At 38.0% G+C, this 20208-nt stretch overlaps 2 protein-coding genes and 1 non-coding gene across 12 annotated transcripts in view; 2 read left to right on the forward strand and 1 right to left on the reverse strand.

The window, feature by feature from the left end:
- Positions 1–3922, reverse strand: part of TRIM9 (tripartite motif containing 9) — a 275613-nt gene extending 271691 nt beyond the window's left edge. For all 10 annotated transcript variants that reach the window (XM_063715571.1, XM_054530099.2, XM_054530098.2 and 7 more), the window contains exon 1: positions 3738–3922. The gene's annotated coding sequence lies outside the window, so the exon portion shown is untranslated. The remainder of the gene's footprint in view (positions 1–3737) is intronic.
- Positions 3923–4020: 98 nt separating this feature from the next.
- On the forward strand, positions 4021–18940 carry TMX1 (thioredoxin related transmembrane protein 1; the record flags this gene model as incomplete). The annotated part of the gene is given in 8 exon segments (NM_001133304.1): positions 4021–4269; positions 7665–7780; positions 9114–9159; positions 10904–11032; positions 13135–13180; positions 13277–13378; positions 13502–13574; positions 17254–18940. Coding segments are annotated over 8 exon segments (843 nt in total). The 3' UTR covers positions 17433–18940.
- Positions 7899–8033, forward strand: LOC112128872 (small nucleolar RNA SNORA70). The gene has a single exon (XR_002911323.1). It is a non-coding gene; the product is annotated as a small nucleolar RNA SNORA70 (small nucleolar RNA).
- Positions 18941–20208: the final 1268 nt, after the last annotated feature.

Here is a 20208-nt window from a genome sequence, read left to right on the forward strand (position 1 = left end):
GCTTGTGGTGCAGATGGCTGGGAAGTTCAAGGGCATGGCCTTGGCTTCTGGTGAGGTCTTCTGTGCTGGGTCATAACACGGCACAGAAGGTCAAAAGGGAAGCGGACAAGTGCAAAGAGAGAAAACCTAAGGGGTATCTTGGCTTTATAACAACCCATTCTCAAGGGAACTAATCCATTCCCAAGAGAACTAATCCAGTCTCATCAGAGTGAGAACTCACTCACTACGAGAACACCACCAGGGCCAGCATTGAGGCTATCACCTTTACCTGGGAGGCTGAACTGGAGGAGCACTTGAGACCAGGAGTTTGAGGTTGTAGTGAGTGATGATTGCACCATCTCTCTCCAGCCTGAGTGACAGAGAGATACCCTATATTTTTTTTTTAAAAAAAGAACAGCACTAAGCCATTCACGAGATCCACCCCCTTTATTCAAATCCCTCCCAATAGGTCCCACCTCCCAACACCATCACATGGGGAATCAAATTTCAACATGAGTTTTGATGGAGACAAACTGAAACCATATCCAAACCATACCACTGACCAATAAATAAAGGAAAGAAGACTCAAATTACTAAAACCAGCAATGAAAGAGAGGACATTAATATCAACGTTACAGATTTAAAAAGGATTATAATATTATGAACAACTTTAGGCCAACAAATTAGACAACTTACATGAAATGGATGTATTCCTAGAAAGATGCAAACTACCACAACCACCTCAAGAAGAAATAGAAAATCATAGTAGACTTATAATAAGAGATTGAATTAGTAATTTAAAAGCTACCTACAAAGAAAAGCCCAGGCCTAGGTGACTTCACTGCTAGACTCTATCAGACATTTAAAGAAGAGTTAATACAAATTCTTCACAAACACTTCCAAAAAATAGAAAAGGAGGGAACATTTCCCAACTTATTTTACGAGGCCAGTTATATCCTGATAGCAAAACCAAAGGCATTACAAGAAAACTACAGACCAATATCTCTAAGGAATATAGACATAAAAATATGCAACAAAATACTAGCAAACTGAATGTGGCAATATATAAAAAGAATTATACACTATGGCTAAGTGGGATTTACACCAAGAATGCAAGGTTGATTTCATGTCCCAAAATCAATCAATGTAATACACTGTATCTTTGGGAGGCTGAGGCAGGCAGATCATGAGGTCAAGAGAAAGAGACCACCCTGGCCAACATGGTGAAACCCCGTCCCTACTAAAAATATAAAAATTACCTGGGCGTGGTGGCACGTGCCTGTAATCCCAGCTACTCTAGAGGCTGAGGCAAGAGAATTGCTTGAACCCAGGAGGCGGAGGTTGCAGTGCGCTGAGATCACACCACTGCATTCCAGCCTAATGACAGAGCAAGACTCCATCTCAAAAAAAAAAAAAAAAAAAATACACCATATCAATAGAATAAAGGACAAATACCACATGGTCATTTCAATAAATGCAGAAAAAGGATTTGTCAAAATTCAACACTTCTTCAAGATAAAAACAGACGACCTTCTAGGAATAGAAGGAAACTTCCTCACCTGTATAAAAGGCAACTATTTAGAATTCACATTAACATCATACTTAGTGGTAAAAGACAATGCTTTTCTCCTAAGAACAGGAACAAGATAAGTATGTTTGGCCACTCTTGCCATTTCTATTCAACATTGTAATGGAGGTCTAGTGTCTTAACCTAGGATGCCATAATAAAATATCATAGACTGGGTGGCTTAAACAATAGAAATTTATTTTCTCACAAATTTAGGAAGTTCTCATTGTACTCAAGGCAAGAAAACCCTGGACTAGGGTGTTGGCTGTTGAGATGGAAATTAGTGGTCAGATTCAGGATACGTTTTGAAGGTAACGTTTACAAGATTTGCTCATAGGGTACAAGAGGAGAAGGTGAAGAGAGAGAACAATAAAGAATTAACATGTACGTGTTTGGCTAGAGAAACCTGGTGAAACTCGGGGCTCTTTAGTGGATGGAAGACCAGCAGAGGGAGAATCAAGAATTATCTCTTTTGGCCATTTGATGTTTGAGCTTGTGAACCCCCAAAATCTGAGACAGGTCTCAGTCAATTTAGGAAGTTTATTTTGCCAAAATTAAGAATGCTCGCCCATGACATAGCCTGAGGAGGTGCTGAGAACATGTGCCTAAGGTGGTTGGAGCACAGCTTGATTTTATATTATGTATTTTAGGGAGACATGAGACATCAATCAACATATGTAAGATGAACATTGTATTGGCCTGGAAAGGTGGGACAACTCAAAGCAAAGGCGGGACAAACTCGAAGCCGGGAAGGGGCTTCCAGGTCATAGGTGGGTAAGAGACAAATGGTGGCATTCTTCTGAGTTTCTGATTAGCCTTTCCAAAGGAGGCAATCAGATATGCATTTATCTCAGTGAGGAGACGGATGAGAGGCAGGTTTGCCCTAAGCAGTTCCCAGCTTGACTTTTCCCTTTAGCTTAATGATTTTGGGGCCCCAAGATTTCTTTTCCTTTCACCAGCTATTATATACCCAAGAGATGTTTAGCAAGGAGTTGAATACATATGCCTGTAGTTCCCAGAAGGATCAGAGCCTGAATAATATAGAGTTGAATACATATGCCTGTAGTTTCCAGAAAGATCAGAGCCTGATGGTATGAAGAGAAAGGTGGCGGGAGACGGGGGGCGGGGGGACAGTAAAGCATCCTGGGGATGCCAATGTCCGGAGGTTAAGTAAAGGAGGACCAGCCAAGAAGTTTGAGAAGAATCAGCTAGTGTAGGACAGAAAAAAAAGCGAGCTGTCCAGACAGCAAGATAGTAAAGTGTTTCAAGGGTGTCGTAGAATGGGGCTAGGAGTCATGCTAGATGCATTGAGAAGAAACAATTGGGATTTATCTTGCTGGTCGCTGGTGTCCTTGAGAGGGCTATTCAGTGGAGGGGTGGGGAAGGGGACTAATTGGGGTTAGTTAAGTTGAAAAGGTGAGGTAAGATAGTGGCAACTATTTCCTTGAGACTTAGTCTCTCTCTATAGCCCAGGCTGGAGTGCAGTGGAATGATCTCGGTTCACTGCAACCTCCGCCTCCCGGGTTCAAGCGATTCTCCTGCCTCAGCCTCCTGAGTAGCTGGGACTACAGGCGCCTGCCACCACGCCTGGCTAATTTTTGTATTTTTAGTAGAGACGGGGTTTCACTATGTTGGTCAGGCTGGTCACAAACTCCTGACCTCAAGTGATCCGCCTGCCTTGGCCTCCCTGTTTTGCTAGGATTACAGGCGTGAGCCACCGCGCCTGCAACTATTTTCATTTGACTGATGGGGCAGTGCACATTTTGGTTTGCATTTGTATTTACGAATGTTTGAGAGAAAAAACTCAAATATGTTACAAGCCTATGTGTCTGGTTCCATTTTGAAGTACTGACCTAGGATCTCTGTACCTACTGAATTTTTTTTGAGTGATAACATACACCTGAAAGTGCATAAAGTGCGTCTTAAAATGTACAGCTTGATCCTTTTTTAAAAAAAATCATACACGTACGCCCATGTAACTACTGTTCATATCTAGATGTTGAACACATCCAAAACATCCAACATAACCATAATGTTCCTCTGCACCTTCCCCGTCTATAATCTCTCAGAAGTAAACCAATATTCCGACTCCTATAAAATCCTTTAGCTTTACTACATGTTTCAAAGAAAACAAATGAGAACTCTGAAGGACATTTAATTGGAAAACTGCTTTAGCACATTATAAACTTACCAATTTGCTTGTAAACGCTAACCATTTGGCGCCAAAATCCTGTGAGCGTCTTTTAAGCCGTTCTTTCTCAAAGCACCGCCCCACTTTTTATACCACGCCTCCTTTTGCTCTGTTCCTTCCCCCACAATATTGGGACACCCTAGGCGGTAGAAGAAGCCGCTTTTCTGTCATGCGCATTGCGGAGAGGCGTTCTTCCCTCTTTCCCGACTTCACCACTCACTGGGATCAGACCCCTGTCATGCGCATTGAGAGTCCTCGAGACAGGCGCTCCTCGCAGCACCGTCGTGCGCTTGCGCTGAGCAGCCCGCGAGGGCGGAAGTGGGAGCTGCGACCGGGAGGAGGGGGCGCCGCGCTCGCTGTGAGGTGGGCAAGCGGCGGAAATGGCGCCCTCCGGGAGTCTTGCAGTTCCCCTGGCAGTCCTGGTGTTGTTGCTTTGGGGTGCTCCCTGGACGCACGGGCGGCGGAGCAACGTTCGCGTCATCACGGACGAGAACTGGAAAGAACTGCTGGAAGGAGACTGGATGATAGAATTGTGAGTGCGGGGCGGCCGGGGTCCTACGTCCGTGCCTGGACACACGACTTTACCCCGCACGTTCCTCATGCAGGTCGCAGGCTCCCCAGGACTGCGCCTCCGAGTTGCGGAGCGAGCGTCCCCGACTTCTGCAGCTCCCCAAACTCCTGGGATCTGCCGCCAGCTTGGTCCCACCCCCTCGTCTCTTACCCGTGAATGTTGTTTCTTCTGGGGTGCACCCTCGTTTCGTTTCTCGGGCTGTGGTGCGCCCAAAGTGTTAGCGCCAATGCGAATTCTGACATTTTTCCTGACTTTGAGGATGCGATTGGGGCGCAGGGAGGGAGGTGTCTGACTAGTGTCTAAGTAGTTAGAGTGATTCTTCACAGACTTCTACACTTATTTTCACCACATTTTACAGAAGAGAATATTGAGCAAAATCTCTCCTCTCCTTTTGTCTGTCCTTAAAAGATAGTCTCTTTATGGTGTTGGCATTTGGGGCTTTTAAGCTTTTTTTAATGGATTAGGTACGTTTCTTTTTTATTGTAAATACTGAGTCAATTCAAGTTGGGTTATTTTTAAGTTTTCGTTTTCTCTTTTTGCCTCCTCTTTTGCTTTCTCTTTTTTTCACTCCTCATCTCATTTTTCCTTTGGGTGTCTTTGTAGTGTAGAGAATACCTTGGGTTGTGACTCCTAGGTCTTTGTAAATGGTATACATTAAAAGATAATGTATTAATGTATACACTCTTAAGAGCGCCGGGTCATCATTTATTGCTCGAACGAAATCATGTATCTTGTGTGGTGATTTCAATTTAATAATATCTGTTCTGCAGCGGTGGGAAATAAAGTATCTGCCTTTGCTTTAGATGCTAAGTTGTTGATGGTGGTATTATATATATAAGCAGTATTACTGATAATAGTAAAAGCATGATTACTGAGTATTAACTGTGTACTGGATACCACTAAGCGCCTTTACACACATACCATATTTAATTCCCTACAAATTCTCTATGACAGGTGTTTTTCACGTTTTACAAATGAGTAACAAGATACTTAAATACTTTAGTTAACCTATGCAGATATTGCTGTGCTGGCTTTCTTTGGGTCTTCAGAGTAGGCATACAGTAATTGTTGTTACAACACATTCTTCTTTAAAAAGGTTCAGCTGGAAGTGGCGTACGCTACTCAGGAGATTGAGGTATGAGGATGGCTTGAGCCCAGGGGTTCAAGAGATCCTGGGCAACGTAGCAAAATAAATAAGTAAATAAATGAAAAGACAAGAGGGTTCAGGTGAATGTCTTCTTGTGTCACGAATACAACGGGTTGTCAAGGAGGCCAGTGAAAGTGACATCCCCAAGGGAGAACCCAGAAGGCTAAATCAATAAGTCCTGTGTTATTTTTAAAAACAACAAAATTGGCCGGCACGGTGGCTTACGCCTGTAATCCCAGCACTTTGGGAGGCCGAGGCGGGTGGATCGCGAGGTGAGGAGATCGAGACCATCCTGGCTAACACGGTGAAACGCCGTTTGTACTAAAAATACAAAAAATTACCTGGGCATGGTGGCACGCGCCTGTAGTCCCAGCTACTCGGGAGGCTGAGGCAGAAGAATCGCTTGAATCTGGGAAGCAGAGGTTGCAGTGAGCCGAGGTCGCACCACTGCACTCCAGCCTGGGCGACAGAGTGAGACTCGATCTCAAAAAAAAAAGTAGAACATTTATATGGAGGGTAAGATAAAGGGAAATATTCATAGTATGCATATAATCTGCAATTCTGAAATGAATTTTCATTCAGGCACCATTGAAAGCTTCAGGGGAGAGGAACTATGACACTTTGTTTTTCAGTCATCATCATGAGTAACTTGTTTTAGATCGTGCCTGTAAAATAGTGTTATAAGCAATGTATTAAGCAATAGTGATCGTGTGTGTGTATGCAAAATACAGTCAAGTATTACTCAAGGATATTTTTTAACTCATTATGGTCCAACTATATAAATACAGCAATCAGAAGTAGTATTAAGGAGAACAAGACTAACAAAACATTGAGTATGAGGTAAATCCACATTGGAGCATCTATCTGAAATTATGCTATAGAGTAGTTTTTCTTTTTCCTTAAGTAGAGATTCTAAAGTAAGTTTTTAGAAAGAAACTTACAGCCTGGGCAACATGGCAAAAACCAGTCTCTACAAAAAAATACGAAAAATTAACTGGGCGTGTGAGCAGGCATCTGTAGTCCCAGCTACTTGGGCTGAAGTGGGAGGATGTCTTGAGCCCGGGAGGTTGAAGCTGCAGTGAGCCCAGATCACGCCACTGCCCTCCAGCCTGAGTAACAAAGCAAGACCCTGTTTCAAAAAATAAAAAAACAACTGAGCAACAAAACGAACCTGAAAAAGAAGGACTCTAGTAGTTTTAGTAATAGTCTGCTCCTAATTACAAGTGAATTATCTACAGTAAATCCATTTCTGCTCAGAAGTTTTGTCATGGAGATATTTTCATTGTAATACGATTTATTGTTAGGAGCTTGGCTTTTATACTACTAGTTTGTCTCGTTCTACAATGTCTATTTTAGGAGTTTGGTTTTCATAAAACAAGTTAAGAAAATGTGAAGTACAGAAACTATAGTTTTGTGTTTAACTGCTTTAGGCTTTATTCTTCTTGGTTCTGTTAAAAAAAAAAAAAAAAGAACAACCCTGTGGTGTATTATAAGATAAAATACAATAAAGTGGAAAAATAAGATCCTCGGGAGATAATACCAGAGGAGTAATTTAAATGCTAATATGCTTGCATTTGTAAATCCAAGGTCTTGGAAACAGGATGACCTAACTGGCCAAGAGTTTTGTTTGGCCTACTTAGTATTTGTATGTGGGTTATTTTTTGAGGTAACATTCTTATATAAAAATGCAGCTCTCCATCTTCTTTTAAATATGAATAGCCAGCCTTAGTGTGCCAGCATCCTTTGTGGCAATCCTACTTAATAATGGTTGCCACCTTAAGATGGAATATGTGCTTTCTTATTCACCACAGCCCAGGACACTTCTATTTTTCCAACACTGCATTTGTGACTCTGCATTGTAAATTATTAAAATTGGTGAGCTCTAACTTTGGTCTTGAGCTTTCTGGTGGCCACACGTTAATAGGGAAATGCAAAGGTTTTTTAAAGAGCTGTTTTGCATGTGAAAAAATCCTGTGTCTTGTTCTCAGAATTTTATTTGATTAGCATCTTCAGTTCATCATTCTTGATTTCCGGATTGTTAGATCTGCCCTTAAAAGTTTTTCATCTGCATAAAATTAACCACCTTGTCATCTTCAGTGTTTTCATATGAAATATTCTTCATAAGTTATACATTTAAATTTTTTATCCCAAGATAAATGGTCATACTAAAGTGCTTAACTTTTTTTTTAAAAAAATCTGTATTTCTTAGTTATGCCCCGTGGTGCCCTGCTTGTCAAAATCTTCAACCGGAATGGGAAAGTTTTGCTGAATGGGGAGAAGATCTTGAGGTTAATGTTGCGAAAGTAGATGTCACAGAGCAGCCAGGTACTGTAAGTCTTTAGTTAGTTTTGTTTCTTTGCTGTTTGGGTTGATATATTTATCCTGTTTTCTACATTACATAGTCTTAATTCTACCTTTCTTTAGGTTTTGAAAACCTAACAGTCTGCAGCTAGTTAACCTGACTTGTCCACCTCCCTGCTGGGGGCTTAGTGTGCAATGGTTGCAAAATGGAGATTCCCTGGTTGTGTATACACCTCATTCCCTGAATGTGTTGCTTTAAGGGTTCTTGAAGACATTACCCTCTTTTTATTCTTGCCCACATAACTGCCTCTGATTTGTTGTTCTTTGCATCCCAGGCCCCAGACTAGTATGTAAGATGCCTTTGAGAAGTCCTAGAACGCTGTGGTTCAGGTGAACATTGGCCAAGCCACATCTGCATCCATACCAGGCTTCAGAATAAGGAGCATGTGGTTGAGTTTTTTTCTAGAGTCAAGGTCACGTTCCCTGACAAAAGAAGATCTGAATCTCTGAAATTGAGTTTTAAATTTAGTACCTATGATTTGAGGATGTGGGCTCCTAAATATAAAGCCCTCGTGGTTGTGAGGTCAAGTGCACTCCTGACTTGGTCCCTGGACAAGTGGCAGGTCCTGCCCTTAAGGAGGTTCCTTCCACAGACCAACCTCATCTTACCGTTCTCGGTAGTCACACTACCCTTGGGTTCTTGGCTGCCCCATCCCTAATGGTAATAATAAGTAATATTTATCGAGTGCTTGCCTATTATAGCACTCTTCCAAATATCTTGTGTTTATTATTTAATCCTTATACATCCCCGTGAAATATGTAATGTCCCCATTTCACAGATAAGAAAACTGAGGCACAGGTCAGTTCTCTGTAATATCAGTGCTTGACACATGGCTAACAATAAATGTTAGCTGCTGTTATTTTTGCCTGTCTTATGAAAGATTCATAGTATTTTCCATTTTTAGCAGCACCGTAAACTGCCTTTGTTTGTTGAATGTCAAGTGCAATTCCATTGGATTTTAGATCTAAGACCCTATTACCTTGTACTCTCCCATGACTTATTACTAGTAGTCTTAATTTTGACAGTGATATAAATGAAGAAGTGTTTTTATTTATTGAAAAATGTATTCAGTACTCTAGTTCTACATACTTTTTAACTGAGATAATGTGCAGTATTGTGTTTTTTAAAGTTGCTTTAAGTACATAATTCATTTTTAAATTATGTATTACAAAGCTCAACTATTAGGTATAATTTCATATTCTTTCCTATTAGTATGTATTTAAATAATTCAAAGTCACCTTTTAAGTAGTCAGGGATTGGCCTATGTAAAACCTGCTGTGTGTTCTTTATTTGTAGGACTGAGTGGACGGTTTATCATAACTGCTCTTCCTACTATTTATCAGTAAGTATTTGAAGATTCTAAATTATGGAGAAGGATGCATTATAGTGTAATCAGAAGTAGTAGGCCTCTGGCTTGGATCATGTTGGAAGAGCTGAGATAATCTCATTATATTCAGCAGGTATTTTAGAGGGCTTGTTTTGCTTAGTAATATCTTAGGTGCCTTTAGGTAGTTGCGTGATGTGTGAAACAGTCTCTGTTCTCAGATTTACAGTTGTTTTGGAAAGTGATGTTCTTGTGAAATGGTGTGATCCTGTTCAGCGTGTTAAGTCATTATGAGTCCAAAGTAGTGATGAGTCCTGTAGGAAATTGGATAAAGGAGAAATCACAGTTACCTGGGTTGGTTCCCAGAGAATATGGGGTTTAAATGAAACCTTGGAAGTAGAATTTTAAGAGTGGAGCGTAAGCATTTTATTCTGAGGACAATCTCATAAACAGTCATTAACAAGACCATGTTATGTCCAAAAAGTAGCTAAGAAAGTGCTGTTGTACAGCCTTGGGTAGAGTAGTAGGTGCCAGTTCGGTGATAAATCAGAATGAGCAAGATTATGTAGTCTTCAGTGTCAGGTCTGTTAGTTCGGCTTTATCTTCTAAATTGAGGGTATCAAATCTCAAGTCTGTGTACCTGCTGTGTACCCTAACATTATGTAGCTGGTAGGTTAAATACCAGGAGGTACTGAAAATAAGTTGACAATTCTTGTGTTTATAGCGTGCTTTTCTTTGCCCTTTTTTCTTTTTTTCATGTTTTTAAAATTCACCCCTACTCCCTTTACATCTATGTAAATTTCTATTCGCTGTCTCCATTAAGTGCTTCTGTCCTGCTCTTCTCATTCAGTCGTTTTCCCCACATGCCCCTTCAGTCTCTCCCTTTGCTTTTCACTTCTTAGTGCCCTGTGACCTTATTTGGAATTTCCTGCCCTTTTTCTTTTAGTCAAAATTGTTTACCATGTCCTTTCTCCTATTTCCTACCTGTTGAAATCTTACCTATGCTTCAAAGAATAGCTCAAATGACACTTCACAAAAACTTTGTGTTTTGGGGTGGGGGGCTTCCTCGTGGTCTTTACCTCTGGATGAATAAAGGGTCCCTTAACCCTACTTAACAGGTCCCTAGTAGGGAGCTGATGAGTTTTTGCACTTAAAGATGTTGGAGCCAAGTGAACGTTTATGGACTCTGACAGAACTTTCTACATTGGGAATGGGAAGGAGGAGGTGGATCTAAGGAAGGCTGCAAAGCTGACTAAATAGTCACTGAAATGAGAGGAAGGGAAGCACTGTACCAGATGCCTCCAGTGATTTAAAGCAGGGTGTCTGAGGTGATGCTATTATAGCCAAAAGTACTAGAAAAATGCCTTAAAATTTTAAGTTATAGCTTAACAGCTAATAATTACTATGTGCCAAGCACTATTCTAATAATTTTTATATAATTCTTTTAATATGTGTATTACACATAAGGCTTAAAAGTACTTTTCTGAGATTTATCTACTTACTATATTTCATAGTTTCATTACTTGGAAGAATAACAGTAATTACATTTTAAGGCTTATGATTTTAAAAAAATGTAACCTCATTGTTAAATTGGGGGTTAAAATGTCATGAGTAGGTAAATAGTATAATTTGCTATTAATACTTGTACATTGCTAATGCTTTTGAATGTTAGAATTGACTGTAAAGTGAGGTGAAAAAATAGCAAAATAAATATTAAATTATTTCTCAGTCCTGGATAATATTTAATTCTGATTCTCTTTAGTTGTAAAGATGGTGAATTTAGGCGCTATCAGGGTCCAAGGACTAAGAAGGACTTCATAAACTTTATAAGTGATAAAGAGTGGAAGAGTATTGAGCCCGTTTCATCATGGTTTGGTCCAGGTTCTGTTCTGTAAGTATGAGGGCTTTTTCTCTTACCCATTTCATAATTAATTGGAACAGATAATTATATTTTATGTAAAGCATTCTTACTCAGTTTGTTTCTTGAGCTGTTAAGGTATATCCACGTTTATTACATGTTTGATTTTTTTTTTTTTTTTTTTTTGAGACGGAGTCTCGCTCTGTTGCCCAGGCTGGAGTGCAGTGGTGCGATCTCGGCTCACTGCAAGCTCTGCCTCCCGGGTTCACGCCATTCTCCTGCCTCAGCCTCCCAAGTAGCTGGGACCACAGGTGCCCACCGCCACATCTCGCTAATTTTTTTGTATTTTTAGTAGAGATGGGGTTTCACTGTGTTAGCCAGGATGGTCTTGATCTCCTGACCTCATGATCTGCCCGCCTTGGCCTCCCAGAGTGCTGGGATTACAGGCATGAGCCACTGTGCATGGCCTACATGTTTGATCTTTTTAGTTTGACCTTCTAAGTCAAGCATGTTTTCATGCTTCTTGAGTTAGAGAAGGCATTTTATAGAAGTAAGTTGTACACCTTTTCAGGAATATTTTAGCTTGCTAGATTTGGTCATATGTATCATCAAAAACTAAATGCCCCTAAGAGTCTTCACAGTGTAACGGGTAAAGCTGTCACTCGAGTGTAATAATTTGAATGAGTAGGCTCAAACTTATACTCATGCTACCTCCAGACTTCAATTTGTTTTTTAATGTTCTGTTTCCATAGAGACCGTCAAAAATTGCCGATACCAACTAAATTACATAAACTTCAACTCTTAGTGTCAAGCGATTGAATTATGTTTGGTTGGTTATTCCATGTGTCTGATAACTTCTTACATGAATAGTGTGTATAAATGGTGACCATAATAGTGTGCCTAAGCACTGAGCTTTATAAATATCTAGAGGGTAGATGAATTTCCTCGTAGCAACTGGCAATGGAGTGATAAGGATTGGAAGTAGCAAGCATGCTTTCTGCTTTGCTGTTGGAATACAAGGCCTCACTGGTCATGTGAGAGACCTCTGGGAATAGTGAGTTTTGCTGAGGTCACCATGGACTGATCCTGTGTGGCCATCTGTCTCTTCCTATACTCTCACCACACTTACCTTTGGAGGATAGGGAGTTGGGACAGTAATCACATAAGAGAAAAATGCTCTAGATTCTGGGGATGGGAGAAAGATCAGCCCTGTTAACACTCACCCATTGAACTACCATGCGCAACTCAATTTTGGATCCTACTGTTCCTGAAATAAATTACTGCAGACTACAGTGAGGCTATACGGTGCTTTATGTTTCAGTTCCTTGTTTCTCTTCTCACTTGGCTTTTAAACAACAGAAGCAACATGATTAAAATACCTTTCTATGTCGAACTAAAAGTATAACTGATTTTTGTTCTCTGAAATCTCATCTCATAAATGAATCTTGTCCTTCTCCAGTAGAAGAAAGTAGTTGCTTGTAAGTCTATTTTCAAGCAGCTACAATTGGGAACTCACAGACGTTTCTTATTTCTGAAGCATGCCTTTTTAAAACTGGCCATTTAATTATGTAAAATACTAATTTTTGCTTGTATGATGACTTAGCATTTATTTCCTATGTAATAATTTTGTATATCATTAAAAGATGTCAAACTAATGCTCTTGTAAATTTTAATTAATTTCAATAAAAAAGAGGGATAGTTCTTAAGTGGAAAGAATTGGCTTGACATTTGTTTCCAGTCCTTCCTTTAGCCTCCCTTTGGTCATGCTTTAAAGGCTTTTAAGGGTGAGTAAGAGTTTCCTTTTCCAACTGGTTTCATGGAACTTGTAACCCTTTACTCAGTGTATTGGAGAAATCATCAGATGAAAGACAAAATATTAACATCAAAACAGTGGGAGAAAAGGAAAAAAATACTGTCAAGTATTTTTATTTATGAGGCTGTCACATGGTATTGTCAATTTAGAAGCAGTTTTCATGAACAAGGCTTATTACAGGCATGAAATCAGTGATGTATCACTAGTCTTGATTAACAGCAATAAAATCTGTCATACTGGGGAAATTATAGAGTAGAAAATAGTATGTATAGACAAAGCTGTGTATGTTACTCAGTTTTTTAATCATCTCTTTTATTTTTAGGATGAGTAGTATGTCAGCACTCTTTCAGCTGTCTATGTGGATCAGGGTATGGACTAAAATATTTTTATCTTAAACATTTTTACCACTATCACTTTAACAAAAATTAACAGGTTTTTAGTTTTTTTTTTTCTTTTGATTTTAGACTTGCCATAACTACTTTATTGAAGACCTTGGATTGCCAGTGTGGGGATCATATACTGTTTTTGCTTTAGCAACTCTATTTTCCGGACTGTTATTAGGACTCGTAAGTATTTCATTTTTGGAGTGCTGGGAAGAAAGATATTTAAAAATGTGATTATTTAAAATAGTTACATTAGCTGTGGCATATATTCTACATTCAGATTTCTTACAATGTTTATTTTTACAGTGTATGATATTTGTGGCAGATTGCCTTTGTCCTTCAAAAAGGCGCAGACCACAGCCATACCCACACCCTTCAAGTAAGTATATTTTAAAATGTTTATTTTTTATTCACTATGGTCCTATTCATTTCTGTAATCACAATCACACATTTCACAGGTTGCTCTTCCAGCTTAGAATTCTAACTGTGGATTGTTGGTCTTTATCAGCTATGGCATAAGGGAAGGTAGAGGAGATGTATATTTCATATAAGAATGTAGCCCAGTGGATTTTGGAACATTGTTATTTTCTTGACTCTTATATTATGGGGAATTTTAACATTGCATATAGCATGTAGCTATTTAATAATATTTATTTGGTGTCAATTTATAAGTGGAATATATTCTACTCTTGAAGTCTTTCATTAGTATACCGGCCGCCACATTTGAAGATTATTCTTTGAATGCCAGCCAATTGTAAGTTTTTTCTGGTAGGATATTGGGAAAAGCAATCTCTATAGTTGATTTAGGATGTCACTGACACTGAACTGTACTACAGAACAATTTAAATAATTACAAGCATTTACCAATCTTGTAGTTGTACTGTTAATGGAAGCATTTATATTTGCAGTTCTTAAAGAACTTTTACTTATCTGTTACCTAGTTTGCTCTTCAGCAACTCTGTAGTAGAGTGCATAGGTGTTACTGCTCCCATTTTGTACTTGAGGAGACTAAGGTTCACAGTCACACAGAAGTGACAAAGCTGATTTTAACTAAATCAGACTTGTGGCCTGATATTCCTTCATTTATGATGTCTTTTGTTTGTTTGTTTGTTTTTGAGACGGAGTCTCGCTCTGTTGCCCAGGCTGGAGTGCAGTGATGCAATCTCGGCTCACTGCAACCTCTGCCTTCCAGGTTCAAGCTGTTCTCCTGCCTCACCCTCCCAAGTAGCTGGGACTGCAGGTGCCCACCACCACGCCCGGCTAATTTTTTGTATTTTTAGTAGAGACGGGGTTTCACTGTGTTAGCCAGGATGGTCTCCATCTCCTGACCTCGTGATCCGTCCGCCTTGGCCTCCCAAAGTGCTGGGATTACAGGCGTGAGCCACTGCGCCCGGCCATGATGTCTTTCTTAACTTAGGGCTTATTGAGATCAAAATTTCTGAAATGAAGTCTATGGAGATGGCATTTATAGTGTACCTTGTCCTTTCATACTGGTAGGTCATCTTTTCATTTCTTAGATAGTTGCATTGATACTAAAAAGGACATGCATTGGGGATGGAATCAAACCACTATTTGAGAACCCCTATCTTAGAGAAAGTGGTTACCAATAGGAAAATCTATAGGCCCCGGGGCCTGAAATAACTCATCTTTTGGTGTTGACCATACAAACTTATTAAAAGAATACTGACTCTGATAGAATCCTTTCTGTGCAGTATTGTGGAATACGTAACTGGTGTACACAAAGAGGTAAGTGTTCTCAAACAAGAAGGGTAAGTCAGTGAATAGGCACAATTTTAGAAACTTTAAAAGAGTTGAACCTAAGGAAATGACAGAGATAATACTCTACCTCTTTTAGGAAGTTACAAGGGAATTCATTTCTTGGAAATGAAATTTTTAAAATGACTTGGCTAATTAATGTCAAGCTGCTTAAGTTTTTCTGTCCTCTATTATGATCCACAGTAAAAGTCACTAAAGAAATCTTTACCTTTAAATATCTGTTAATTTGGAGGGATTGAAAGGTATAAAGTAAAGGGTTTTCTGAATGCCTTTCCAAATCATTCAAAAAGAAGGCAAGCATGGTCTCTGAGCCAGAGAGATCTGATTGGGCATCCCATCTCTACTACTTAATAGCAAAGCAGTATGACAGACATTTTTTACCCTCTGAGCATGTAACCTCTTTTGTGAAATGAAAGTAATTATATTTGCCCCTTTGGATCATTATGACACTTAGGAGATAGGTATGTAATGCTCACATTATCCTAGTAACATATAATAAGCATTCAGTAAGTAATCACTGTGCATATGATTGTGTAATTCGTTTTTCTTTAGTAATACAACTGGTATTAATCCAGACTTTAAAGTGATATTGCCATGCCCCTTCCGTAATGGAACACATGATTTGAGTTGTTTTCCAATATGTGTGCTTGTCTTGATTTTGAGTTGCTAGGGTTGCTAAGGAAACCCAACTCAATCTACTATTAAGCAAAATTGGAATTTATTGGTTTATGTAGCAGTGAAGTCTGAGGTCAGGGTTGACTGGATCCTTAAGGCTCAAATGATGTTGTTAAGATGCTGTTTCTGAGTTACTCAGTTCTCCATGCTTTGACTTGTTCAATTCTCAGTTGAGTGCTTTTTAGAATTTTTTTTTTTTTATTTTTCTAGTTTTTTTCTGCTCACAAGGACATCTGGATCAGTTTGGCCCTTTCTAGTCACTAGCATAAGGTGGTTAAAGAAAACCATAGTCACAATCTAAGAATAAGAAGGAAATTCATTTTTTTTCTACACCCACCTATTTTTTGGAGAAATTTTGGTGCACTCCGCTTGTGTAAAGGTCTCACTTTTTGGAAACCAGGGTTTCTCAACCTTGACGCTATTGACGTTTTTGGCCAGATGATTCTTAGTTGTGATGGACTGCCTTTTATACACTGTTGAATATTTAATAGCATTCTACTTGCCAATAGCACTGCCCTTTTCAGGTGTGAAAAAAAAATATCTCTAGACATTGTTAAGTGTTCTTGAGGAGAGGGAAAACTCGCCCTTGGTAGAGAACCACTGCTGTAAACTAGTATTCACCAGGACCACCTGGGGTGTGGCATAGGGAATGGGCTGTTAGCCCAAAATAAAGATGGATGCCAGGCAGCCTAAACAACAGATTGTTCATTACTGGTAATTTTTCCCCATGGTTTGTTCTGCCTTATTAACCCAATCCTTCCTTGTGGGTCCCTCCTCCCTGGCCCCACCATTCTCAATTGCCTAGGACTAGGGGCAGTCTGAGATCATTGAACAGAGTAAAGCTCTTTGACCCAATTCTGTCTCCTGTATCTCACCATGGTGTGCTCTAAGCTTAAGTTAACTAGCAGCTGGCCATATAAAACATCGAAAGGGTGTGTATTTATTCATTGAGATATACACTTAAGATTTGTACATTTTATTCTTGTAACTATATTGTAATAAAATCATATATATGGGGGATGAGTAAGGGGAAGCACATTTATAAGACCAGAAGATATGGACAGAAATACAACCTTCAACTGTAAATGTGTGATTTCTGTTCCCCTGGGAACTGAAACAAGGATACTGTTTAAGTTTTAGTATACTTGTTGACCAGAAGTTTAATAGCAAATTAATATGAGATAGTTTTTTTTTAAAAGCCATTCAGATTTAGCAGTGGGGGTTGTGTATCACCATTAGTGACAGTAATTTTAGTAAGTTCTGATAACCTACTACCATTGGACCAACCAGTTCTTTTTAATGCTGTATATTTTCTTACAGCTTCCGTATTCACAACATTAATGCTGATTCATTAATTTCAGTTCAGTTTATAAATAGGTGGATAATTAGAATGACTTTGATAACTAAAATGGCTCAAACAATTTTTATTTTTATAATATTCATGGTTTTTTTAATCTTATCTTGAATAACTTTTTCCTTTTGGAAATCAAAACATGATAAATTTATGCCAAAGCAGTTTTTGGGCATATGAGACATTGTATCTTGATTTTACTCTAAAGCAAATCTAATACATCAACAAAAATACATTTTTGGTCTTTGTCTTTAAGAAAAATTATTATCAGAATCTGCACAACCTTTGAAAAAAGTGGAGGAGGAACAAGAGGCAGATGAAGAAGATGTTTCAGAAGAAGAAGCTGAAAGTAAAGAAGGAACAAACAAAGACTTTCCACAGAATGCCATAAGACAACGCTCTCTGGGTCCATCATTGGCCGCAGATAAATCCTAGTTAAATTTTATAGTTATCTTAATATTATGATTTTGATAAAAACAGAAGATTGATGATTTTGTTTGGTTTGAAGTGAACTGTGACTTTTTTGTATATTGCAGGGTTCAGTCTAGATTGTCATTAAATTGAAGAGTCTACATTCAGAACATAAAAGCACTAGGTATACAAGTTTGAAATACGATTTAAGCACAGTATGATGGTTTAAATAGTTCTCTAATTTTTGAAAAATCGTGCCAAGCAATAAGATTTATGTATATTTGTTTAATAATAACCTGTTTCAAGTCTGAGTTTTGAAAATTTACGTTTCCCAAGTATTGCATTATTGAGGTATTTAAGAAGATTATTTTAGAGAAAAATATTTCTCATTTGATATAATTTTTCTCGGTTTCACTGTGTGAAAAAAAGAAGGTGTTTCCCATAAATGGGAACTTTGCCCATTGTCTCAAGAAATGTGTATTGCAGTGATAATTTTGTGGTCTTTTTAGAGGTATATTCCAAAATTTCCTTGTATTTTTAGGTTATGCAACTAATAAAAACCACCTTACATTAATTAATTACAGTTTTCTACACATGGTAATACAGGATATGCTACTGATTAGGAAGTTTTTAAGTTCATGGTATTCTCTTGATTCCAACAAAGTTTGATTTTCTCTTGTATTTTTCTTACTTACTATGGGTTACATTTTTTATTTTTCAAATTGGATGATAATTTCCTGGAAACATTTTTTATGTTTTAGTAAACAGTATTTTTTTGTTGTTTCAAATTGAAGTTTACTGAGAGATCCGTCAAATTGAACAATCTGTTGTAATTTAAAATTTCGGCCACTCTTTTCAGATTTTACATCATTCTTGCTGAACTTCAACTTGAAATTTTTTTTTCTTTTTGGATGTGAAGGTGAACATTCCTGATTTTTGTCTGATATGAAAAAGCCTTGGTATTTTACATTTTGAAAATTCACAGAAGCTTAATATAAAAGTTTGCATTCTACTCAGGAAAAAGTATCTTCTTGTATATGTCTTAAATGTATTTTTGTCCTCATATACAGAAAGTTCTTAATTGATTTTACAGTCTGTAATGCTTGATGTTTTAAAATAATAACATTTTTATATTTTTTAAAAGACAAACTTCATATTATCCTGTGTTCTTCCTGACTGGTAATATTGTGTGGGATTTCACAGGTAAAAGTCAGTAGGATGGAACATTTTAGTGTATTTTTACTCCTTAAAGAGCTAGAATACATAGTTTTCACCTTAAGAGAAGGGGGAAAACCATAAATACAATGAATCAACTGACCATTATGTAGTAGACAATTTCTGTGATGTCCCCTTCTTTCTAGGCTCTGTTGCTATGTGAATCCATTAGATTTACAGTATCATAATATACAAGTTTTCTTTAAAGCCCTCTCCTTTAAAATTTAAAATATTGTACCATTGAAGAGTTTGGATGTGTAACTTGTGATGCCTTAGAAAAATATCTAAGCACAAAATAAACTTTTCTAACCACTTCATTAAAGCTGAAGACCAGTATGATTTCTAGTTGCTTTTTGAAGGTATGCTTTATTACTTTGTATTTAACGATGTTCAGATGAGTAGTTGTGTGTTCCTATGTATGTACTTGATATGTGTGATCAAAAGACTGCCTTCTTTTTCTATTGAGATGTTTAAGGACAGTAATGCTCATTAATCAAGCATTTTTTTTTTTTTTTAGTGTTCTAGTATATGTGAAATTGCCAATTTTTTTATTAGAAAATATGTGACCAGAAAGATTCTATAGAGTAAAAAATCAAAGCAAAACAAAAACCACAAAAAGACCCCTGTACTACAGAAAATGTAAAGTTGGCTGAACAGATAGGGTCTTGAAATTTCAGAAAACGTATAATCTCACAGTTCTTAAAGATTGTCACTGTAGACATCTGAGTAATTAATTTTCAGTTGGTAACAGGCTTATAGAAACTCTTTGGGATTATTTATAAATGGTTCAGGAAAGAATAAGGTATAGTAAAAGTAATATCCTGGAGAATTCTGGGCCATCTACCCACCATAATCAATTCAGCTGCACTACTGAAGTATTGTAAAATCTGATCTCTAGAGGAAAATACAGTATTCTACCTTACGTTGTGTAAATACTTAATGATTATCAGAAAGACTGAAAAAAGTTTTAATGAAGAATTCTGGCTACATCTAATAGCTGCCATTTACCAAGTACCTAATGGAGCTTTGTTGTTTTCTTGCATTTATTAATTTAGTCCTAATGACGACTGCAAGACAGGTAAGCATTGCACATCTTTCAGGTGAGTCAGCCCAGAGGTGTGGTACAAATAGGTAAAATTTGAATCTAATTCTTTTTCCAAATCTTAATTTTTGTTTGTTTTTGTTTTTGTTTTCTCAGTATGGGTACATGAAATTCAGCAATCTCTTATTTTGGTCTTTTTTTTTTTTTTTTTTGAGACAGAGTTTCACTCTTGTTGCCCAGGCTGGAGTGCAATGGCACGATCTTGGCTCACTGCAACCTCCGCCTTCTGGGTTCAAGCAATTCTTCTGCCTTAGCCTCCCAAGTAGCTGGGATTACAGGCATGTGCCACCATGCCCAGCTATTATTTTGGTCTTAAAATTTCACTCCTATCAGAATATAGGAGTGAATAAATGCTATTCATAAATAACCATAATTATTCAGTATTTGCAGTCTTGTGATGTTGATTATTGCATAAAGTAAGTTATTGCAGTAAATGATGCTTTAGAACAATTTTCTCTCATCAGTTTTGTCCTTATTCAGCCT

Source organism: Pongo abelii, chromosome 15 (genome assembly GCF_028885655.2).
Source record: "Pongo abelii isolate AG06213 chromosome 15, NHGRI_mPonAbe1-v2.0_pri, whole genome shotgun sequence".
NCBI lineage: Eukaryota > Metazoa > Chordata > Mammalia > Primates > Hominidae > Pongo > Pongo abelii.